The following is a 24,035-nucleotide window of genomic DNA, read 5'->3' as shown; positions in this document are numbered from 1 at the left end:
TCCCGCCAAAACTGCAAAAACACATTTTCCCGTCAAAACCGCAAAAAACGCATTTTCCCGCCAAACCCGCAAAAAACGTGTTTTCCCGCCAAAACCGCAAAAACGCATTTTCCCGCCAAAACCGCAAAAATGTAATTTCCCGCCAAAACTGTAAAAATCAGTTTTCCCGCAAAACCGTGTTTCCCACCAAAACCGCAAAAACTCGTTTTTCCGCAAAAACGTGTTTTTCGCCAAAACCGCAAAAGCACGTTTTTCCGTCAGAACAATTTAACACGTTTTCACACCAAAACTGGGAGAACTCACTTTCCCGCAAAAATGCTATTATCCGCCTAAACCACAAAAAATATTTTATCATTTTGATCAATTTGGTCTTAACTTAAAAATAATTCATTATAAAGATATTGGGTTGATGGGTCAACCATTAACCCATCTAACCTATTTAATTTAATGAGTCATGGGTCAACCCAACCTATTTAATAAATGGGTTGGGTTGACCCATGACCCATTAACAGTAAACCCATTTGGGTTTTGGGTTGGGTTGAACCATTTGACCCATTTTGACACCCCTACCTCTACCATGTCTGGTTTTGACATTATTATACAAATAGATCTTCACAAGTCTCTGCTTTGAAATCTGGAAAGGCAAAAAATACAATTGTCTACGCTTTGAAATCAGGAAAGGCAAAATCCATTTTTCTCTAATATATAAAGCTGCTAAAGCAACACATGGTTCAGCACTTTTGAGATTAACCTATGAATCAACTAGTCATATATAATTCATCAAGGCAGCCTTCTAGTGCTACTTTATTTACGTCAAGTAAAAGATTCTCCCCATATAGATGTCCTCAATAGATCACAGACAAGTTAGCCTAGAGTCAAATGTTCCATAATAGTCAAGGAAGAGTAACCAGGAAACAAGGCAGAAGAAACAAATACACCAATATTATTGAAAAAAGAAACAAAATCAATCTGCTAACTATTGTTTATGAAAGAAAAAATACAGGAAGACATCCTAGGCTAATCAGCCATAAAGCAACAAGGCATTCAGAGGCCAAGATATATTCAGTTAAAGTGCAGAGAGAAAGAGGTCAAGCAGCAATACATTCATCAATCCAGAGATTTTAAAAGAGGTTGCAATCACGTTATCACCACGAAGAGAGCATCTTCGCCCTCCCACAAAACTGATTCAAACATCCATTCCCAACTCAATTTGGTCATTAGCATTAACAAACAAGAGTTTCACTTGGAAACAGAGATTAAACTTCAAGCAGAGAACATCAACTCCACAAGCAATGCATGGAGCAAATGAACACCGTGTTATAGATATGAACTGATGATGCTGATTCTATAAGGACCACTTCGAGCACCAGGCACACCATAACCACCACCCATTGGTCCAGGCTCAGCACCAACATCCTGACCCAATGGCTTCCGTTTCTTACCATCTATAGCCAACTTACACTGCAGCTGGATTCCATCAACCACCTTTATAGGATCATCAGCAAAGTGCATCTTCAGAACTCTTCTACACAAACAACGCAAAGCCTCTCTTGATTTACTCTTATATAAGCGTAAGTAAATTAGGCTTGTCGCGGTGACTTTTATAAGGCCAATAAAATAAGACGAGGCCCATATAAGGCCCATTAGTTCTCCCTTATCCGTTTCACCTCCCGCTCTCTCTCTCTCTCTCTTCTCCATCAATGGGACTCGCCGAAAGTGCGATCAAACTGAGAGGAGAAACTTCGTGCCGTTTTTTTTTTATTAATCTCCCATTCATTTCCGTCGAGGAATGTTGCTACATCTTATATATTAAAATAGAAGTCACAACCTTGATTCATGTGTGATTTTTTAAAAAATGAACCTAATGGACCTATTCATAAAAATTCATACTACATTTTAATTCAGACTAATAATAAATAGAATTTTTAAAATATTTTAATCATAATATCTTTTGATATCTTTTCATTTTAAATATAAATATATTTATTTTAAAAGTCTAACAAATCTGTTTGAAAAGATTTTAACAAGATCTTCATTTTCGAAATTATATTTAAATATTTTCACTAATTTCGAAATTAGTTTAAAATATTATTATACATTCAGTTATATAAAATGAAAAATAAAAAAATCTATAATATTTTATTTATTATATAATCATAATCAATCATATTAAAATAAAATTATTATATTGAGCTAAATAAAATTATTATATTGAGCTAAATATAATAAAATTGTATTAAATTTATATATTTATATATTTTATTTTCGTAATTATAAAATATTTATGTTCAAAAATAAAATCTAATATGTTGGTAAGATGGGTTAACATTATCAAACTATATAATACATGTATAAAAATTAACATGTACTTCTATAAAGTTAATAATATAAAATCTTTGTAACTACTTTAATCATAATATATTTTCATTTTAAATATAATATATATTTATATATTATATTTTAAAATTCTAATAAATCTGTGTAAAAATATTTAAACAATAACTTAATGTATTTTAAGTTATCGTTTAGAAATGAAAATAAATAAATTATATCATATTTTGTCTACTTTTATAGTCATGATCATGTTAAAATATAATTATTATACTAAAATAAATATGATAAATTATATTCAATTGATAAATTTATAAATTTTATTTTCATAAATATAAACTATTTATTTAAAATATAATGTGATGATAGAACGGTTTAAAATTAACAAACTATATAATACATGTCTAAAAATTAACATATCTTACACTTTTATATATACAATAAGAAATTATCTAAAATGAATAAGCATAAAAATATTGGTAAAAAGAAATTCAGTTTTGAAATACGGGTCAGAATTTATCCTAAATTAAATACAAAATATTTTTTAAATATATTTTCTCATGAATATATTAATTTACTTAATAACTAAATGCAAATACAATAAGATAAATATATAATAAAAAGTGGCAAATACATAAGGTTTAAACAATTAATTAATTATAACATGTAAATTATAAAATTATTGTATTTGAAATAGTTATCTAAATATTTAAGTATATGATTAACATTAAAAATATATACCACTTATGTTCTAAAACAATAATTTATTTATAAAAAAGTGAAAACAAACACCCGTGCGGTTGCACGGATCAAAATCTAGTTTTTTTTATTAATTTGCAAAGTACTGTGTTCCTTTTTGCAGAGGGGTGATGATGAAATACCCAATTCGATGCGTTTGGTGTTTCCCAAATACAGTTTACTTGAATCTCAAAGAACCCAAAAGCATCTTCAGAACATCTAATTCGCTTGCTTCGTTAAATGCTACGAGAGGGTTGGAGTTGAAACCTGCTGCTACTGTACGGTCATTGTACAATGTGTGTGAGATTCGTAGCAAGCCAAGACTTTTAAAGATGCAGGCTTTGGAGAAAGATACTACTGCTGAAGCTGATAGGGAGGTGAGAGAAGAGGAAAGGCGAAGGAAGATTGGATTAGCTAACAAAGGAAAGATACCATGGAACAAAGGAATTAAACACTCTCAAGGTTAGTCTATACAAAGTCTTATCTTTTTGTGAAATGATTGTTTGATCCATCAACCTCTTGAACAGACACTCGGAGACGAATCAAGCAGAGAACTACTGAAGCTTTGAGAAACCCCAAGGTGATGTCAAGTAAGACTCTTTCAATATCTGTTTTTTTCTACACGTTAAGATGAGGAAACCCATATGGCAAAGTTGAACTCTTTACCATTTTTTTCAGGTTCGGGATAAGGTGTCTGAGCATCAACAACCTCACAGGTGAGTACCTTCATTGTTTAACTGTTTTAAGTGTAGATACACTAGGCTAAGTTTGTCTCTTGCAGTGATGAAACCAAGGAGAAGATAAGAGCTTCAATGAAACAAATTTGGGCAGAAAGGTTAAGATCCAAGAGGTTAAAGGAGAAGCTTACTTCACTGTGGTCAGAGAGCATTGCAGAAGCTGCAAGGAGAGGAGGAAGTGGTGAGGTGGAACTCGATTGGGACAGCTACGAGAAAGCAAAACTAGAGATTTCATCTGAAGAGAAAGCTAGAACAAAGGAACAAAACAAGGTGAGAGCAGAAGAAACCAAGACAGAGAAGAAGGTGAGGAGAGTTGTGGAAAGACAGAAAGAACGGCAAGAGAGAGACCAGAGAGGAGGAAAGACTCGAAAACCACAACAGAACAAGGAGAGTACAACTACTGCCTCACGCTCTAAACTGAAGAAGAGACTCACAAAGGTAAAAATAGAAAATATTCCTTGGAACCTCAGACAAAAGAAGAAACTAACTTCATGGTTCTTTTGTTTTGCATGTCTTGTCAGATTCATAAGAAGAAAACAAGTCTTGGTAAAGTTGCTATTGGAAAAGATAAGGTGGTTTCAGTTGCAGCCAAGCTGGAGAAACTGGACTTGGAGCTGATAATGAAAGAGAGAAGAAGAGGAGATATCTCACTTTCTGATCAGATCCAAGCTGCCAAGAACCAAAGAGGAAATGATTTTTCATCAAGATTTGGTCTTTTTGCCATGAAATCGATGGATTTTGATTGACTCTTTTCAACTCATAGTTTATAGAGTTGCCCCTTTGCTCCCTGTTCCACTAAATACTGAAGTAATACTTAAAAGATATAATAGACAAACCAATTCTTAACAGACTCTCAGTCTCTCACTCAAACCAGAGTGACAACTGATGAATACTGACCACAATAGTTTCAGTTCCCTGTTGAATACAAAGGTTAAGCTACTTAACCATGGTACTACTGTTCCCTAATGACCGGGTAAGACTGCCTGATGTGTCCCACCACCCTGGCCTTGTTGTTAGTATCCACCTTTCTTCTGGTAGATTCCAAACCATCATCCACTCATGTTCGGTGGTAGTGCTCCATGGTAGTTCTGACTCATGTTTAGTGGTGGCTGTGGTGGAACAAGACCACTGTAGTTCTGGCCGATATTTGGTGGTGGTGAACCCTGGTAGTTCTGGTTCACGTACGGTTATGCTGGTGGTCTCTTATAAGAGATGTTGTTACTACATTGCACACAACTGTCAGAGCAAATCGACTTACCTTCATAGTCTTTGTTCTTAACATCCAAGTATGAGTCAGAAAGAACCCATCTAACATTGGGCTAATCTGGATTTCACATAAAATCTTGAGAATTCCCATTTGTCTGCATTGTAGTAACGTCCTTCAAATTTGTAGTTAAATTTTTTTTTTTTTTGACATCAATTTGTAGTTAAATTTAAAATTGATCAATTTGTAACTCAAATGTAAGCTTAACCCCATTAAATTGAAAAGATTAAAAAAAGGTTTTATTTTTCACCAACTGCAAGTTATATCAGTAACGAATTATTGGGTTTTGCATAAATAAATGAATAGTATGGGTGTCAAATTGGAAAACGAAATCCTGTGCTATGTTGTATCTTTTACATAAACATTCAAATTATTGAGGTTATCAGTTATATACTGGGAACCCTCTAAATGAGACAGAGGTTTTCCAAAACGCGTAATGAAATTTGTAGGTACACAACCAACCAAACTGAGTCTCTCTCTTTTAAAGAAGTTTATAAAATAAAAGAATGAAATTAGATAAAACAAGTTCACCAACAAGAAAACGTTTTACAGTCAAGTTTTCTGCTCACCCGTATTTGAGAATCTTCACAAGAAACCAATCTCTTTACGCCCTTTTTTCTTGTTAATTCTTGTTAAACAAGAAACCAATCTCTTTTAACTAATTATTTTCTTGTACCTCTTCACAATTTCAAATCCCAATTTAAGAAAAAGACAAAATGTTTATAATTTTATAAGATATTTAAAATACAAAAGAAAGTACATTTCATCCACTTAAGAATTTATCTGACTATATCAAAATATTCTTATAAGAAACAAATACTTTACTATATAGTTTAGGCTTGGAATAATAAATATCTTTGATTTTCTTTCGTCTCAGTCAATGCTTTCCAGTTTTTCATGGAAGGCAACAAGAGAGCGCTGTTAAAGTCTCAAGCTTTCAAAATGTTTGAATACTACTAAAGTGAGGTTCCTTAAAGTTTGGTGTGTTAGTTCATCTTCTCTACCATTTATTCTTCACTTAATCTCATACTCTTTGCTAACTTTTGTTTGATTTCTCTTATCTCCCAAAACTTAATGCTCTCTTTCTCCCTCTTTCTTTCTTAGATGGAGTTACCGGTGAAAGCTCCCGTTTCCGGTTGTCGGAAAATCTCTTACAAACTAGAAACCAAGAATCTATCGTATAGATTATATGGAAACACTTCAAAATTTTCAAATTTATGTGGCTTGTTGAATGAAAAGGAAGAAAAGGTTATCTTGAAGGATGTTTCTTGTGACGCAAGGTCCGGGGAGATCACTGCCATCGCGGGTCCTAGTGGAGCTGGGAAGACAACGTTACTAGAGATACTAGCTGGAAAAGTTTCTCAAGGGAAAGTCTCAGGGCAAGTGCTTGTCAATGGAAGGCCTATGAATGGTCCTGAGTACAGGAGGGTTTCAGGGTTTGTACCACAAGAAGATGCTCTGTTTCCATTTCTTACGGTGCAAGAAACACTGACGTACAGCGCACTCCTGAGGCTGAAGACGAACAGGAAAGAGGCGAAGGCCAAGGTGAAGAAGCTGATGGAAGAGCTCGGTCTTGAACATGTGGCGGATTCGAGGATAGGGGAAGGATCAAGATCTGGGATCTCTGGAGGTGAGAGAAGAAGGGTTTCTATTGGAGTTGAGCTTGTTCATGACCCTAATGTTATATTGATTGATGAGCCAACCTCTGGTTTGGACTCAGCTTCTGCTCTTCAAGTTGTGATGCTTCTCAAAGATATGACAATCAAACAAGGTAAAACCATTGTCCTGACGATTCACCAGCCCGGTTTTCGTATTCTCGAGCAGATAAACCGGATAGTGTTGCTCTCTAGTGGACTGGTTGTTCAGAACGGATCGGTTAATAGTCTTTATCAGAAGATCAAGTTCTTTGGTCACCAGATTCCTCGCCGTGTGAATGTCTTGGAGTACGCTATTGACATTGCAGGGAGCCTTGAACCGGTCTTGACGCAGAGCTGCAGAGAGATCTCGTGTTACGGTCATGGCAAAACATGGAAGAGTAATAATGCAGGAAGAGAGTTTCATCAACCTGACTCTCACAGCAACTCGGTGTTAGAGGAGGTGCAGATACTTGGGCAAAGATCTTGCAAGAACATCTTCAGAACCAAACAGCTGTTCACAACCAGAGCTTTACAAGCCTCCATAGCCGGTCTAATACTCGGTTCCATTTACCTGAACGTTGGGAATCAAAAGCAAGAAGGGAGAGTCTTGCGAACAGGGTTTTTCGCCTTTACCCTCACTTTCCTACTCTCTTCCACAACAGAGGGACTTCCAATATTCTTGCAAGACAGGAGAATCCTTATGAGAGAGACATCAAGAAGGGCTTACAGAGTTTTGTCTTATGTTTTAGCAGATACCCTCATCTTCATCCCCTTCCTGTTGATCATAAGCATGCTCTTCGCTACACCGGTTTACTGGCTGGTCGGTCTCAGAAGAGAGCTAGATGGGTTCCTCTACTTCTCGTTGGTGATCTGGATCGTTCTTCTCATGTCAAACTCCTTTGTTGCGTGTTTCAGTGCTCTTGTCCCAAACTTCATCATGGGGACATCAGTGATCTCAGGTCTCATGGGATCTTTCTTCCTCTTCTCTGGCTATTTCATCGCAAAGGACAGGATCCCGGTTTACTGGGAGTTCATGCATTATCTCAGCCTCTTCAAGTATCCATTCGAGTGCCTGATGATCAACGAGTATAGAGGAGACGTGTTCTTGAAGGAACAAGACCTGGAGGAGTCTCAGAAATGGAGCAATCTTGGAATCATGGCAAGTTTCATCGTTGGGTACAGAGTCCTTGGATTCTTCATCTTGTGGTATAGATGTTACAAAACAAAACGCTAGGTTAATAACATCATTTCTGCAGCTATATAATTCAATTTGTTTCAATTTGTTTTGTGATTTAAATATAACAGAGTAACCTCTTTTATTTATAAAGACATATTATTAAGCATTACATTCAGCACAAAGATTCACAGATAGCTTGATACTAAAGCCTTTTTTAAATTAAAGTTACTCTTACCTAAGATACTACACAAGTGTTGCCTTTGCGAGCTGAAGTCCTTTCTCGCGCCCATAAAACTTCTCTACAATTGTGAGTGCAAACTCCAAAGAGGTTCCTGGACCTCTGCTCGTTATGAGGTTTCCATCAACTAAGACTCTATGCTCGATGTGACTCTGGTCCGAGAGTTTGTTGCACATTGCTGGAAACGCTGTCGCCTTCTTGCCCTATACAAACATCCATAAAATTGAAATAAGATAATGATCCTATGCATCTGAGTCTCTATTATTAGCTAACAATGTGTATGCGATTGTGGTGTCTCTCTCGCTTTTCTTGTACCTTGAGTAAACCATGTGGCTCGAATACCAGAGCAGGAGAGGCACAAATTGCTCCATATGGTTTGCTTGATTCCGCTTGCTTCTTTAACATATTCACTAGCTTCTCCGAACTTGCAAATGCTTCAGCACCACCGAGACCACCCTGTGAATTAAAACAAGTTCATCATGTTGCTTGACATTATATTCTTTCTGGCATTTGAAGTAGTTAGCACTCACAGGCAACACTATCAGATCGTATGAATTCTTTACAGCTTCATCGAGAAGCACATCTGCAACAAGCTTGACTTTACGAGATGCTACCACTTCCAAGCTGTTACCAAGCGCAGCAACGACGACATTTGCTTTTGCCCGCCTCAGAAAATCAATGATAGCAACCGCTTCCATTTCCTCTGAGCCATCTGCAATGGGTACAAGAATCTGAAAAGAAAAACCACTGACTCTCAGTCTACGGAAGAATGTTGAATGAAACAGATACATGAGCTCATCAAAATAGAACTCTTTTTTAAATATTAAAGGTGACAACCAAGTGACTATCGGCTATTGAAAGTTACCTGTGGGGTGCTGTCAAACGACCAGTTCATTTGGTTAAGCTCGGTAATTGTGTACTCATCACCAGGGTTGGGGCGCATCACCTGATGTCAAAACGGGAAGTAGAGAGTGTAACAGGATACCATACCATAAAACAACTACTAGGCTACCAAATAATAGTTTTTTTCCTTGTGGAAATAAGAAGTTCCTGTATCCTATAGCTTCATGAAACCTCTCAAGAACAGTCAATGGCACTGGACAAAGGAGCTAATGCGGGAAAGTTCAGACTCTTACAGACCTCAGATTCAACCAAAGTTTCAGTTCTATTAAGAGCATCAAATTATAAACAGCTACTTCTTCTGCCCAGTTCCCCATATGTGGATTTGAAGTGAGGTTTGATAACAGAATCCAGGACAAGAGACATACCAAGGGTGCAGAGACTTCAGCAGCTTTCTCTTTCCCAAACAGCTGCTCCACAAGCGTGACAGAGAATTCCATGGTAGTTCCAGGCCCTCTACTAGTCACTATCCTCCCGTCTACTTCCACTCTTGACTCAACAGCTGTGCCACAGGTCGCTCCAAGCTTCTCCATAAAAACCGGATAACATGTTGCCTACAAGTACCATATATGATTTTATACACCCAAAATACAAACTCAAAACTAATAAAAGCAAAGTTCTTGGAAACTCATCACTGCATACATACTCTTCTACCCTCTAGTAAACCCCAAGTACCAAGCGCCAACGCAGGAGCGCAACAGATAGCAGCGTTGAGTCGTCCCTCACTGTCTTGTTTCTTCACCATATTCTCTAAAGGTTTACAGTTCTTAAGAGTCTCTCCCCCAGGAAGTCCTCCCTTCACCAAACAATCATTCATATAAACCAGATACAATGCATATAAAACAGATTTGCTATTCAATCCAATCCCTAATTGTTCAGTTATGTGCTCAGAGACGTACGGGGAGCATAATAAGGTCGAAAACGGAGTCGTTAACATCAGAGAGAAGCGCATCGGCGACAATCTTGATTCCATGGCAAGCATCAACGCCGACCTGATTCTCGACGGACGCCACCGTCACATCCGCCCCGCCTCGCCGCAGCACATCGATCATCGCCACCGCTTCGAACGGCTCCGTACCATGCGCAACGGGAATCAAAACCTAAAACGCACGAACGATACAGTAATCAATTTACAGGATCGATAAGCATTTGAAGAAGTCGATAACAGATCTTCTTACTCTCTTAGCAGGTGAAGCCATAGTCGCGGAGACGGAGAAGGATCGAGAAGTTCGTCTCCAAGTTGAGCGATGGAGTCTAGTGCTGGAGAATGGAGTGGCAGTGATTGGGTTTAAACAGTGAAACGCCATTGACGACTCTTTTTTTTGTTTCTCTAAAGGAGTTTGATGAAAGTGAAGCAGTGAAACGAGCATTATCCTGACGTGTCTCGACCTCATTGGTGGAATCTAACAATGAGGCCGTTGATTTTTACACGTCATCGTACCGATTGGGAAAGAAAAAAAGTTTGTTTTGGAGAAATATTCAACGGCGCGTAGTTGGTTGGCTAATCCGAGAACAACGTCCCGTTTCATAGTTTCATTGATGCACTTTCTGTCGTTTTTATGCATGTATAAAAACAGTGAAAAATGGGTGGATTTTTTTGTCATTATTATGTTCCACGTGGGTGGCTTGGCTTGACCATGTGCTGAATCTAAATAGCATTCATTACGATTAGTCTCTCAGTTCTGAATAGATACATTTTCCATTCCAAACTATAAAATTCTTTTATTTAATACTACTCCTGAAAATTACAAAGAAGAAGTGTCCGTACGAATCAATACTTGAGGGGGGGAGAAGAGATGAATGGAACCATTCTAATAAAGAGTGAGTGAAACCGTTTGGGATTTCTGAATTTACTTCCTTTCTTGCATCTATATAGCTTCCTCATTTGGATGATGTCTCAGTTTCACTCCTTTGGAACTTGCATTTTCTATTTTTGTTTTTGTTTTCTTTTTGCATTTTCTACTTTTGTTTTTTATTACATTATTGTGTGGATGTGTAAATGATACTATAATATACAATACAGGTAGGAATGCCTGATATGGTTTTCGATTTTTTATTTTTTAAGTTAATAAATATATTTTAAAAATAATAATGAAAAAGAGACTACAAAAACAATCATTTAATTATAAAAAGTGTACGTGTTAATATTGGATTCTGGGTGGTCAATGCGAGTGTGCAGAAGCGTAATCACATCTATCTAACCGAGATAATCCAGTGATAATGCGTACTCTGAGTCTCTGACGCCACTTTTGAAGGACAAGCGTTATCGTGGACCAAATCTACATTTACTTTGACTATTATATTTTTATTTAACTGGTACGTAAACACCAACGCTCTTCTTTCCATCTCTTTTGCGAACAAAAACATTTACAAAATTTACTTATCCTAGTTTTCTAGTATCATACTTGATTTTTCTATATGAAGTTGACTATTGTCGACAAAAAAAATTGACTATTGAAAAATTAACTCAATCCAAAAATAAAACATATTAAAAAGCAAATTTAATTACAAATGAGAGCAAATGAAATATTGAAGCATAACAGAAATGTAAAGTGATCAAAGCTTCAATCACTATCATAAAGATTACACAAGTCTAATTGCTGGGTAAGTATATCAGGGTTAAAATAATTTATCAGGATTCTCATATGCTTAAAAAAGCATAGTGAGAGGGTTCAATTTTTGAATAATTTATCAATTCTGTGGGCAAGGGAAAGAGACGAGTAACATGGCTTGTTGTGACATGTGTTATTGCGTTCTCTCCATAAATAGATCACGGTTTAGAAATGCAATCGGACCAGAGTAAAGTCAAATCTTGTTTCACCAAGGATGTAGCAGCGAGTGGAATATAGTCCAGTCCAGATCAGTTATGATGATATTTTGAAAATGTAAACACTCCACGTTTTATCGAAAGACAGAAAAGAAACACACCATAGGTTTTGACTTAACCCATATAAAACCAACGAGATGTTTATAATTTGTAATCATGGCGAATAAATATGGTTTTTTACATAGTTGTATTAATCAAAATAAATTTACCCATATTATTTTGCTTTTCAAATTCCCTTTTTAACAATTAAAAAGAGTGTAGATTGCATATCACCACTTTTTTATTTGTCATCATTCATAGCCATAACAGCTATAGACAATGAAAAATTCAACACTTCTAGGACACTTGCATTTAAATGAAATCTCGAAGCTGGATTCAAGATTCATAGAAGACTTGCCCTGAGTACTACCAATAAAGATATATAGAAACGCATCTTTTTTTTTTTTTTTTTTTTTTGTAACTGATAGAAACGCATCTTTCTCCATCACTATAACGTCGTTGCTCAATAAATTCACCACCAGTCCTTCAATTTTGACGACAGATTACTGTATAATGTAACTATGTTTAACTAAGCCGTAATGTACAGTACATGCCAAGTATGCAGCAGCAAATGAATTATTCATAATACATTCAATATAAAATTTAGTTTGACGTGTTACGTAAATGCTTCCTTTTAGTGTGAAGATGACATCAAGATTCAAGTTTATCACTATTGGGAACTTTTGAGTCGGGCGAGACTAAATAACTATAAAAGAGAAGCTTTTGAATTAAGTTTTATTAGCTTTTTCTTTTCATTCTCTTTAAACAACCTAACTTGTTCCAAAAGAAACCACCATCTATTTTATACATGATGACATATTTTCAAAGTATACGCACATAAAAACGTGTGGTTAGAAGCATCTGAAGTATAACTAAAGATTTCGGTATATTATATGCTTAAACAAAATTTGAAGTAAGAAAACCCTTGTGTAAAAAAAACACAAAATGTTATGTAGAAATACATAACATTGAGGATTATATGATTAAAGCATAGTAAAAAAAAAAATTTGTTACTCTATGTCAAAGACATTTTTTTCGGGAGAGAGGAAGATGATGACATAATATTTTTACGTTTGATAATTTCTTGTTGTGAAACAAGTTTTGGATAAGAACATATAAAATTATGCAAATGTCGGTATACCAAACCCCACTATACCACGCTTGTGTAAAATTATAACTTGTAAGAACATTTTGTAATTTTCTAATTGGTTCAAATTTAACTATATGACTATGTTCTACTAGAATATAATATTAACTTGTGTGAGTTCCAAAAAAAAATATTTTGTAATAAATCATGTAACTGGCTTAAGAACAACTCGGTATATTGCTTAAAACCCTATTTTAAAAATATTATACCAAAGAAAATACTGTAAGAGCATGCACACTGGTTAAATTGTGTGAGTTTATCATAATTAAAATTAAAGATAATAAATAGAAAGTAAATGCAAAAAAAAAGAGAGAAATATTGTTTATGAAAGTCTCTTGGCAAGAGACTTTTTTCCATGTATCAACCTCTAAATACTCTAATTATACAAAAGATTAAAAGATATAATTCATTATATTTTAGGGTGAATTGGTTTAAAACTCTAAAAAAACGAAAATACCTATGATGTGACTAGTTTATGTCTATGAAAAAAGGTATAACATTGTGAAATTTAGGGTATTTGGTTAATTAGGATAAAAATTCTCTATATTTTATCTTTGTTGAGAGACTCAACCATACACCACTGTTGATGCTTTAACCGCTCCATTATCAACTAAGATATACTATGGCATACATATAATTGACACAAACGTTATGCTTTTGTTTATTGACATATACATATATGTTATAAACACACCACACACTTTTAACGATTCAATCTTCAATTACTTTGACGTAAATGGTCGAATATAAAAAGTGGAAGCTCATATATGTTTATAACAGAATCTGTTTCCAGCTGTTGAAAAATTGCAATGAGTACATATATGTACATATATCTTTGTCACAACCTAATGCTATTATTTTCTGATTTTTATCTGTGTATATATATATATGTTGTTGTTGGACAAATCACATCTAAGTGCATTCTCCAATTCCAGTCTATTTTTCAGTTTAAAATAGAATTTATAGTAAAAATATTTCAGTAGTACTCTCTTTTTTACTATATAATAAAAGAAAAAATGAGTTTGCTATATATATAGAATAATGTTTTTTTTTTCATTACTCTATTTTTACTATAAAATAAAATACCGTTGGATTATATCACAATTCTAGAATTAGTATATTTTACAGTGAAAAATAGGATGAATCATTGAAAATAGTCTAGTATTGTTGTCGTGTGGATAGTATAACACTATAACTTTTAAAACTGAGTTAACTGATTTAATCTTTAAACACTAGTTGTTCTTTCTCTTTTTTTTGTGCACCTAGTTGTACAAACTGAATTATTAAAGTTTACTTAAAATTCTGATATCCTATAACATTCGGATCGACATTTAATCGTATTAATTAGATGTAATGTTTACATTTGGGTGTATATGTAAACATGTAAATGTAAGCGTATATAAAGTGTGTTAAAAATAGAATAAAGAAACAGAAACTACATTCTATAACCAATAGAGCCTTGCAAACTACGAGGTAACTTAGGGCATGATTAATTATGGTCTCTTAGCTGGAGTTCTTAATTCACGATTTGACATTTTTTTCATTTTTCGGTTAAAAAATGACTTTTATATCTATTATTTAAGAGACGGTTCTTAGTTTTTCTTAATTAAAATCTAAAAAAAATTAAAAAGCGTCTCTTAGCTGAAGTTAAGAACCTCAGTTAAAAAACTGGAGTTATGATCGTCTAACACCGATGTGATTATTGGTTGCTATCATACCCAAACCTATTATGCTTGTTAACTTTTTGCGGCAATATTTTTGTTAACACTATTTACAAATAAATTGAATTAAAATGTATGTATAAGAATTGAGTGTAAGTAAGTCTAGTCTATACTTACTATATATATGTGTGTGATTATCAGTGGCCAACTTTTTGTTCAGAGTTGGTTAAATTTTCTTTTTATAATGTGAGAATTCTAAACACTTTTTCTGTATCCGCTGGCAATGTATTGGATGTATCAACTTTCATATAAGCTTTCATCTCAGTGCTCTAATTCACCAGTTTAATGTGCTGGGAGAATTTTTTTTACTTATTTTTGGGTTCACCCCTAGGTGAATCCTTCACAAACCAATAAGATTGTATTATTTTATATTCGATATCTTTTTAAAAAGGAAACAAAATATTTTTAAGTTATATTATATTTTTAAAATAAAAATAAATAAATAAATATTAGTAATTACAAAAAAATATATTTTTTTAACGTCGTCAGCAAAACACTAAACACTATTCTTTAAATCCTAAATCCTACATCCTAAACCCTTGGATAAATCCTAAACTCTAAATCAAGGGTTTAGGGTTTATGATTTAGGGTTTAGGGTTTAGTGTTTTTGATTTAGAGTTTAAGATTTATCCAAGATTTAGGTTTTATCCAAGAGTTTAGAGTTTAGTGTTTTGCTGACGATGTTTAAAAAAAAATTAAAAACTTTTTTTTCTGTAACTACAATATTCTTTTTTTTATGCTTTTATTTTAAAAACATAATATAACTAGACAATATTTTATTTTTTTCTTCTAAAAAATATGAATTTGAAACAATGAAATACTATTGGTTGGTGAATTTAGAAATTCACTATATAAAGTGTGAACTAAAGAATAACTTTTTTTTTTCTGCCAACAATTAATCAAGTGGATTTTTCTGTGCGAAATACTGGTATGATATGGAAGACTCTTTATTTTTATTTAATTGCCAATACAATGAACTTATGTAAACTAGTCAATAAATACTCCTTGTTTAAGTTGACTGATTTTGAACATTAAAACATGTTATCGGATTTTGTGTTAGTAGTATTAACTTCTTACAAGTAACCTTAAAGTGTATTTATGTGCGTGGGACTTGTATGACATACTCTCTATTTTCATTTAGTTGCTATTCTATTGCTATTGCTAATACATTGAAAGAAAGTGTTTTTTATTGTAAAACAGGAAGCAGTTAACAAGCTTATAACTACAAGAAAATACGCAGTTATTTAACACATATTTTCTCTACTTCCATAATCAACTTCAAATTCACTTTACAAGAAAGTAAACAAAAGCGTTTATGCGAAAAATTATATGAAACAATAATGTATTACGCGTTTGCTCTCTACAATTGTTATTTTAGGACACAACACGATAGATTGTCTAAGAGCGTAGACGTCACTTCCTATACGCCGCGAGTTGGCTTTCTGGAATGTAAGCGTCAAAGTACAAAGATAAATGAGGAGTATCATTTGTCCAAAAAAAAAAAAAATGAAGAGTATCGAAGTAAGCAGATTTTGTAAGTATACTCACTCATCTTTATAAAAAATAAATTTTCTGATTAAACGATTAAAATGGAAAGACTAAAGCAAAAATAAACATGTCTCGTGAAGCAGCAGGTGAAGAAGAAAGTGTTATTTTGTACATTTAATTAATACTAGTTATTTCCGAAATTTCCTGTTCATCTTATAAGGGCATCTCCAATCCTACTCCATTTTCAACTCCAAACATCATTATGGAGTAAAATCTTCTCCAACCCCACTCCATTTTGGAGTTGAAAATGGAGTAATAGCTAAGGTTACTCCATTTATGGAGTAATCTTACCCATTACTCCATTTTGGAGTTGAACTTTTTTTATTTATAAAATGGTCCTTTTAATCTTTAATGTTTTTATTTCTTACTTAAATAATATTTAAAATGATACATTAACATGAAAATAGTATATTCCACAAAAGATTATTTAATAATTTTAAATAAATAATGAAAATAACAGAAAAAATAAATAATAAAAATAAAAATAACATAAAATAAGTAAATTTAATAATCTGGAAAATCCGTTCCGGATCCGCTAAGGTCGGTGAAATATTGCCCAAACGGAGAAGTCTAAGAAAGAGCTTGTTGATCTTGTGATTCAACATTTCGCTTTGATATTATTTGTATTTGTTGAGTTTGAATATACGCACGAACATTTGGATCTTGTATAGATGAGCGTGAACTCGATGCACCAATTGAACTTGGAAGAGAAGCTCCACATCCGAGTATCAAAATTGCAGAAGATGAAAATGTCTGATTTCAAAATTTTCTTGCTCGATTTAGAAATATCAAAGATAAAGAAGCTCATTTTCATTACGAAATACATTAGTTAATCATTTGTGGGAAAAATATTATAATGCTCATTGTTGAACCCACATATATGTTGTCTTTTTAATGATTTCTTGTACTTTTTAATAATAAATATTTAATTCAAATAATTTATATTTTAATTATTTATCATAAACATAAAATAGTTGGGGTTAATTGGTAAATTTTTATAAGTATAAGATTTTATTTGCAATTATGAATAAAATAAAAATGAAATCTTTAAGAAATATTATTTTTGGAGTAGAAAATGGAGTAATACATTGGAGTAAAACCTTACTCCATTTTGGTGTTGCACCATTTTGGAGTAAAAAATGGAGTAATACATTGGAGATGCTCTAACTAAAAATTTCGCAGAGAAAGTTACTTTACTCAAACAAATCTTAATTTTTTTTACAAAATTTAGATTATTATTAATTGAATTTGATTTAAAAGCATATAAATAATTAAGTTGATCAAAAAAAAAAGCATATAAATAATTATAATTTATCTGCTATTTCTGCTTATCCATAATTTAAAGGGTTCGTTAATTCAAGGTCCTGTCAAATTAAAATTTTAGTAATACTTTTGCTTTCCGATTTTTAGTACTACAATAATGAATTTATTTTCCTTTGTCAAATGAAATAAATTAATATATAATATTCGGTCTGCATCTCCACCTTCACTCTTCTTCTTCTTCTATGAACCTTCTCTCTTCTCTCTCTCTCTAGACACTCACATTCATTCTTTGCTTCACCCTTTTAAATCACGAGATCCCCATCTCTTTCACTTTCCCTTCCATGCCTTTGTTCATAGTATCTCATCCTCCTCCCTTCGTCTCCTTCTCCACTCTTCGCCGTCTCCATTAACGGCCATTTGAAACCTTTAGCGGTAGTACCGAGAAACGTCCGTTAGAGTTTCCGTCCATCATTCACTGATCTCGTTTTGATTTTTTTCGTTAACCGGAAAACAAAATAAAAAAAATGTCACCGTCAGGTAAACCGGTCCCTCCCCGTGATTCATCATTAACCTCCGAGATTAATAAACCGGATTTTCGCGAGCTAGATCTCGGTTCACCGGTTTCTCCGCTTCGTTCTCAGCCACGTGGACTCACCACAACCACAACAACTAGCAGCAGCAGCTCTAGCTCTTCCGGATCTGTAACTAGACAACACGCTCCGGTTAACGGAAGATCCGGTTCGGTTCGCGGTAGTAGTCAATCCGGTTCGAGTAGTGGCAACCTGAGAACGAGTCAAGCAAGATCGGACTCGGTTACTTCCAACTCACAACAACCACTCGTCTCCTCCTCCACTCAAAGCTCCGCCACTTCTCCAGCCACGGCGGCGAATGTGCTTCCCACCGGAAACATCTGCCCCTCCGGGAAGATCCAACTCACCGGAATGACGCAGAGCCGCTCCAGAAGCGACGTTCTCGGATCCGGCACGGGAACGTACGGTCACGGCAGCATAATGCGCGGCGGAGGAGGAAGCGGCGTATCTCCGGCGAAGCCTGTTGCTCCGGTGACCGTCGGTGGTTCTATCAGAAGCAGTCCCGCCGCGATGTTAGGTTCGGACGCAGAGGAAGTGAAGAGAGTAGGTAACGAGATGTATAGGAAAGGTTTGTTCGGCGAGGCTTTGAAGTTGTACGATAGGGCGATAGCTTTGTCGCCGGCGAACGCGGCTTACCGGAGCAACCGAGCCGCTGCGTTGACGGGTTTGGGTCGAGTCGGTGAAGCTGTGAAGGAGTGTGAAGAGGCTTTGAGATTGGATCCTAACTATGGAAGAGCTCATCAACGTTTGGCCTCATTGCTTATTAGGTAGAGTTTTTGATGCTGTCTGAAACTTGTTTTTTGATGCTGTCTGAAACTTATTAGGTAGACAAATCTCTTGTTTTTTTTAATATGTTGTCTGAAACTTCAATGCAGTGTTCTAAATATTGGTCTAGGTGGCGACTAGGCTTCTGCTTAGACGTCTAGGCGCCATTCTAAAGAATAATCTCTTATAAAGCGTCTAATTACCGCCTAGCGATCTCTTGAACATTGGTTTAAGCTTTTCTGAGAGACTTCAGTGTGTGTCTTGGTTGCAGATTAGGACAGGTTGATAATGCGAGGAAGCATCTATGTGTTCTTGGGAAACCATCAGATCCTATGGAGTTGCAGAAGCTTGAAGCTGTTGAGAAACATATAAGCAAATGCGCAGATGCAAGGAAGCTCGGTGATTGGAAAGCTGCTTTGATGGGAGTAGATGCAGCTATTGTTGCTGGAGCAGACTTTTCTCCACAGGTAAGAACTCAACTTATGTCGGATAGATAGAGTCAGAACTGGAATAAAATGTTGCGTCTTAAACAATGTTCTAAAAATCAGTTTAGGCGGCCTATTTGGGAAATCAGGATCTAAACGAAACAATTTATAGAACTATTTAGTTTAAAATAAATCAGTCCAAAAAGTTGGTCGAGGCGTCCGCTTAATCAATAATCTCATATTTATTTCTTGAACATTGGTCTTAAAAAATGCAGCTAGGTATGTGTAAAGTAGAAGCACTCTTGAAACTTCACCGGCTTGATGCTGCCCAATCAAAGCTATTAGAAGCTCTCAAAGTAGAGCCGTTTCCAGCATCTTGTTCTCAGACTCGGTTCTCTGGTATAGCCTGTGAAGCTTACACATACTTTGTCAAAGCTCAAATCGAGATGGCTTTAGGTAGGTTTGAAAATGCAGTGATGGCTGCTGAGAAAGCTAGCAAATTAGATCCACGAAGCAACGAAGTTGCCATGCTACACAACACTGTTACATTGGTTGCTAGATCTCGTGTTCGCGGTAACGATCTCTACAAATCAGAAAGATACACTGAAGCAAGCTCAGCTTATGCAGAAGGCCTTAGGCTTGATCCATGCAACGCTATTCTATATTGTAACCGAGCAGCTTGTTGGTTTAAACTCGGAATGTGGGAACGCTCTATCGAAGATTGTAACCACGCGCTGCGTTTTCAACCACGTTACACTAAGCCTCTTCTCCGTAGAGCTGCCTCAAATAGCAAGGTACACTAATCAAACTTTTAAATTTGTTGTAAGCTTAAGGGATTGAGATTTTCTCTGTTTGAACTGTAGGTGGAGAGATGGGCAGCTGCAGTGAGTGATTATGAAGCGTTGAGAAAGGAACTCCCTCATGATAAGGAAGTTGCTGAGTCTTTGTTTCATGCTCAAGTCGCGTTGAAGAAGTCTCGCGGAGAGGAAGTTTTGAATATGGAGTTCGGTGGTGAAGTTGAGGAAGTTTACAGCCGTGAACAGTTTAAAGCTGCCATGAATCTACCAGGAGTTTCGGTTATTCATTTCTCGACGGCCTCTGATCATCAATGCAAGCAGTTATCTCCGTTTGTGGACTCGTTATGTACTCGCTATCCTTCTATACACTTCCTCAAGGTAAAGTTACATGAGCATGTCATAATAGCATAGGAAGAGATTGACTCTGATGTCTTACCTTGTTTTATTGGTTAGGTGGACATAGATAAATGTCCGTCTATAGGTAATGCAGAGAACGTGAGGGTTGTACCGACAGTGAAGATATACAAGAATGGTACTCGTGTAAAGGAGATTGTCTGTCCAAGCAAAGAAGTGTTGGAGTACTCAGTGAGGCACTATAGCAGTTAGTTAATACACTCTTTTTCAATCATTACCCTCAATAATCCCACTTAACTTCATTACCAGGGAACCTCATTAGTGTAGAGTTTTCAGCTCTTTATGATTTGTTCATTCATTCCCCCCTCTTCATTGCCCTGTGATATGTTCTTCTTCCATTCATTTTTCTCAGATTGAGATTGCATTGGCTCCTCTTCTTCAGCCTTCACTTGTTTAGGTATTGACAAGTGTTTACCGGTTGGAGATTACTCTTGTGTACATAAGAGAAGTTTGTATGTGAGTGAAGCAGGGGGCTTTACTAAAATGGGCAAAAGAGGAAGATTTGGATTCTTCATTTTTTTTTTTCCCTTTGTTACTCTTAAGTGTAGTGAACCCATCTTGTCATTCCAGTTCTCCTCTTTGTCACAACATTTTCATCAATAAAAAGATATAATTTATTCATTTTCCTACAAAGTTGATGTTACTATTATTTTATTTTTTGGATCAAAAAAGTTGATGTTATTTGTGTTTTGTACATTCTACACAAATTCATGTATAACTAACTACATCTAAAAATATTATAGGAAAATGTGAGTTTACTGAAATATGTATACCTTTATGATGAAAAAAATGAGCTTGGATATAGTTTTTTTTTTTTTTTTTTGAATTGAATGTTAAATTGAACTCAAAAAAAAAAGACCTTACATCAAGTGTTTTTCAAAAATAAATTGCAACATTTTCGAAAAATCTATTTGTATCTTCGAACTTGACTAATATCCCTCATTTCCCTATCCTCTAGTACCAAACCAAAAAGACATCCCTTCTCTATATTCCTTGTCTCCTCTTCTTTGAACCACAGTGAACTGATTTCTCACATTCTTATCCAACCTCCTTATCATAACTTCTGCAGGCACTGCATCTTCTCCATGCCTTCGCCTATTGCGCTCTCTCCAAATAGTATGAACCGTTGCCTGCAGAACATATCTCATTGTGAACATCTGCAATCTGCTCCAATTTGGACTCTCCACAAGCATTCTAATGATCCTTTCCCAATCAACAGTATACTGATCATGAAGAATGCCTTTCGTTAATGCCTCCCACACTTGAGCTGAGTAAGGACACTCAAAAAAGAGGTGATATAATGTCTCCAAAGGCTCTCGACATAAGACACAGGAAATATCAGCAGCACCATTCCAGTTTCTCATTCTATCACCCGTTGCTAGTCTCCCCCGTATAGCTATCCAAGTAACAACTGAGAACTTTGGGGTTGCATGTTTGAACCAAATCGCTTGATGCCAGTAACAAGGCTGATGTTTTTCTCTAATACTAAGCCAAGTACTTTTTGTAGAGAATTTCCTTTTGTACTTACCCTTCTCATTCTTCCATAGAGGAATATCCGCTTCCTCATTACTATTATCTTTGAACTTCTCTATCTCCATCTCTATTCTGTTGAGTATTTGTATTCGATGATGCCTCTTCCTGTGATTTAAGCAATCCTCTACTTTTGCATTCATCAAGATACCCATGTCTATATGACTGCCCTCCCCTGCCACTTCCTTCAAACGACCCATTGGGTTCCACATTTCATACCAAAAAGAAGTTCCTCGACCATTTCCCACCTCCACTTTGTAGAAATGCTTCGCCATCTCTCTACTCTTGAGAATTTTCCTCCACATCCAAGACCCACTCTGTGTATTATCCTTAATCATCCAAAGTGAGCCTTTTCTAATAAGATAGACCTTGATCCAATTCACCCAAAGCGAGTGAGTCGATAGAATTCTCCAAATGAGTTTGAGACAGCTAACTTGATTCACCTCCTTTAGCGGTCTCAATCCCAGTCCTCCTTCATATTTCATCTTGCAAATGTCTTTCCAAGATATCTTAGCTTTCCTGCCATTCAGCTCTGGACCAGACCATAGAAAAGCAGAACAAATTCTCTCTATCTCCTTTATACATCCACTGGGTAATCGAAAGGATGCCATCCAAAAATTAGTGAGGCTTCTAATAACAGAGTTGATCAGTTGAAGTCTACCTGCATAGGAAAGGAACCTCCCTGTCCTTGGATATAGTTTTATATACAGTATATTATTAAATACTATATTTGACTGTTATTATAAACTTTCAACCAAATAAAAGGGAGATAGGTGCAGGAGCGAAGCTACGTTGACGTTTATGGGTGCACGTGCACCCCTAATTATTTATAGAGTTAACTTTTACAATGAACATAGGAGCTATTATTGGCTCATTTGGTTGTGGTGCACCCACAACTCTCAAGGGACATGGGTTCAAGACTCCATTTTTCTAATTTTTATGATTAATATTAGTTATTGTGCATCCAGTAAAAGACAAGTCTGGCTTCGCCCCTGGATAGGTGACTGATTTAAAAGTTAATTTTAAAAAATACTTTAGTCGTTACCAACTACAAAAAGGAGATACGGATTTATTAGAGAATGATTTAGTTTGTTAATGCAAGCAACTTTAGCTAATGCTTTTGGTCTTAATGTGTTAGTTGCCCTCTCTTCAAGGGATTGAAAAGAAAAGAGAATACAATATGCACCATACAAAGCTCCTTTTAGTTAGTTTTTAACTAAGAAGTTGTTGTAAAGGGATAATTATGAACATAACGCCCAACAATAAAGATAACTAGAAACCCAAAATTATTTTTAAAATAAAAAAAGGTAGGAAGGTTATGGACTTTACGGTGGTTGGGCGGTGCTATATTGCGCCGGCTGTAGTCGGTGCCTTGTATTCCTCGTCCACTGACACGTATTTATCCTTTCTTTAGTGGATAATATTTTTGGTCGTCTTCATAAAATATCAGAAAAGCCTATTCATAAAATTTCTCATTTTCTTATTATTTTTCCACCTTCAAAACCAGTGGAGGCGCGTGGTTTACAGACACCGGCTTTCGAGTTGTGGACTTTTTTACATTTGAGAGTGAAATCCAAAACGTACTTGATTACTTAAGAGTTAATTACGCATAAAGTACGCTTTAGTTAAAAAAAACAGATACACGTACAGTGTACACTATAATAAATTCCCCACAATAAATACAACCGTTGAGGCGTAACAGAATAAAAAAATGCAAGGCGTGTCTATAGACAAGACCCAAACACCACGTCGTTTTCTTGCACCACTACTTTCCTTCTTCAACGGCCTCTTTTCTCAAACATGTCTGTCGTTTCTCGGGACCACCACATACACATACTCAGCCGACATGTATGTTATTGAGTCGAGACAAACGAAAGCATATGAGGCAAAAAACTAAACCAAAAACTATTTATTATTATCCGGTTTAGAACAAACCAAACCGAAATC

At 35.4% G+C, this 24,035-nt stretch overlaps 4 protein-coding genes across 5 annotated transcripts; 3 read left to right on the top strand and 1 right to left on the bottom strand.

Moving 5' to 3' along the window:
* Positions 1-220: 220 nt before the first annotated feature.
* LOC103832681 (translation initiation factor IF-2) lies at positions 221-4,592 on the top strand. The gene is made up of 6 exons (XM_033276519.1): positions 221-1,747; positions 3,176-3,531; positions 3,597-3,649; positions 3,748-3,785; positions 3,851-4,244; positions 4,328-4,592. Exons 1-6 carry the CDS (start codon positions 1,701-1,703, stop codon positions 4,550-4,552), a joined length of 1,113 nt encoding a protein of 370 aa, XP_033132410.1. The 5' UTR covers positions 221-1,700; the 3' UTR covers positions 4,553-4,592.
* A 316-nt stretch (positions 4,593-4,908) lies between these two features.
* LOC103832679 (ABC transporter G family member 10) lies at positions 4,909-8,050 on the top strand. The gene has a single exon (XM_009108737.3). It carries the CDS (start codon positions 6,175-6,177, stop codon positions 7,939-7,941), a length of 1,767 nt encoding a protein of 588 aa, XP_009106985.1. The 5' UTR covers positions 4,909-6,174; the 3' UTR covers positions 7,942-8,050.
* Positions 7,585-10,423, bottom strand: LOC103832680 (protein DJ-1 homolog B). 2 transcript variants are annotated; one of them, XM_009108739.3, is made up of 9 exons: positions 10,201-10,423; positions 9,922-10,122; positions 9,669-9,818; positions 9,391-9,576; positions 8,988-9,068; positions 8,653-8,853; positions 8,438-8,578; positions 8,120-8,325; positions 7,585-7,907 (listed from the first exon to the last, which is right to left on the bottom strand). In XM_009108739.3, the coding sequence occupies exons 1-8, from the start codon at positions 10,414-10,416 to the stop codon at positions 8,128-8,130; spliced, it is 1,374 nt and encodes a 457-aa protein (XP_009106987.2). In that variant the 5' UTR covers positions 10,417-10,423; the 3' UTR covers positions 7,585-7,907; positions 8,120-8,127. The 2 variants fall into 2 exon arrangements, with proteins under 2 accessions (XP_009106987.2, XP_009106986.2); XM_009108738.3 differs by lacking the exon at positions 7,585-7,907 and having other exon boundaries at positions 7,969-8,325.
* A 7,332-nt stretch (positions 10,424-17,755) lies between these two features.
* On the top strand, positions 17,756-21,187 carry LOC103832678 (TPR repeat-containing thioredoxin TTL1). The gene is made up of 5 exons (XM_009108736.3): positions 17,756-18,924; positions 19,194-19,389; positions 19,623-20,141; positions 20,211-20,522; positions 20,598-21,187. The coding sequence occupies exons 1-5, from the start codon at positions 18,092-18,094 to the stop codon at positions 20,748-20,750; spliced, it is 2,013 nt and encodes a 670-aa protein (XP_009106984.1). The 5' UTR covers positions 17,756-18,091; the 3' UTR covers positions 20,751-21,187.
* Positions 21,188-24,035: the final 2,848 nt, after the last annotated feature.

The sequence above is a fragment of the Brassica rapa genome, chromosome A08 (genome assembly GCF_000309985.2).
Source record: "Brassica rapa cultivar Chiifu-401-42 chromosome A08, CAAS_Brap_v3.01, whole genome shotgun sequence".
NCBI lineage: Eukaryota > Viridiplantae > Streptophyta > Magnoliopsida > Brassicales > Brassicaceae > Brassica > Brassica rapa.
Note: the sequence above shows the minus strand (reverse complement) of the source record. Positions and strands in the feature narration are given on the sequence as shown.

Coding starts and splice junctions, on each gene's coding strand:
- LOC103832681 (XM_033276519.1), top strand. CDS start 1,701: ATGGGACTCGCCGAAAGTGCGATCAAACTGAGAGGAGAAACTTCGTG. Junction 3,532..3,596: donor AGGAATTAAACACTCTCAAG/GTTAGTCTATAC, acceptor CCTCTTGAACAG/ACACTCGGAGACGAATCAAG. Junction 3,650..3,747: donor AAGCTTTGAGAAACCCCAAG/GTGATGTCAAGT, acceptor CATTTTTTTCAG/GTTCGGGATAAGGTGTCTGA.
- LOC103832680 (XM_009108739.3), bottom strand. CDS start 10,416: ATGAGGTCGAGACACGTCAGGATAATGCTCGTTTCACTGCTTCACTTT. Junction 10,123..10,200: donor TGGCTTCACCTGCTAAGAGA/GTAAGAAGATCT, acceptor CGTGCGTTTTAG/GTTTTGATTCCCGTTGCGCA. Junction 8,579..8,652: donor ACGATCTGATAGTGTTGCCT/GTGAGTGCTAAC, acceptor TTTAATTCACAG/GGTGGTCTCGGTGGTGCTGA.
- LOC103832678 (XM_009108736.3), top strand. CDS start 18,092: ATGTCACCGTCAGGTAAACCGGTCCCTCCCCGTGATTCATCATTAACC. Junction 18,925..19,193: donor TTGGCCTCATTGCTTATTAG/GTAGAGTTTTTG, acceptor TCTTGGTTGCAG/ATTAGGACAGGTTGATAATG. Junction 19,390..19,622: donor GAGCAGACTTTTCTCCACAG/GTAAGAACTCAA, acceptor TAAAAAATGCAG/CTAGGTATGTGTAAAGTAGA.
- LOC103832679 (XM_009108737.3), top strand. CDS start 6,175: ATGGAGTTACCGGTGAAAGCTCCCGTTTCCGGTTGTCGGAAAATCTCT.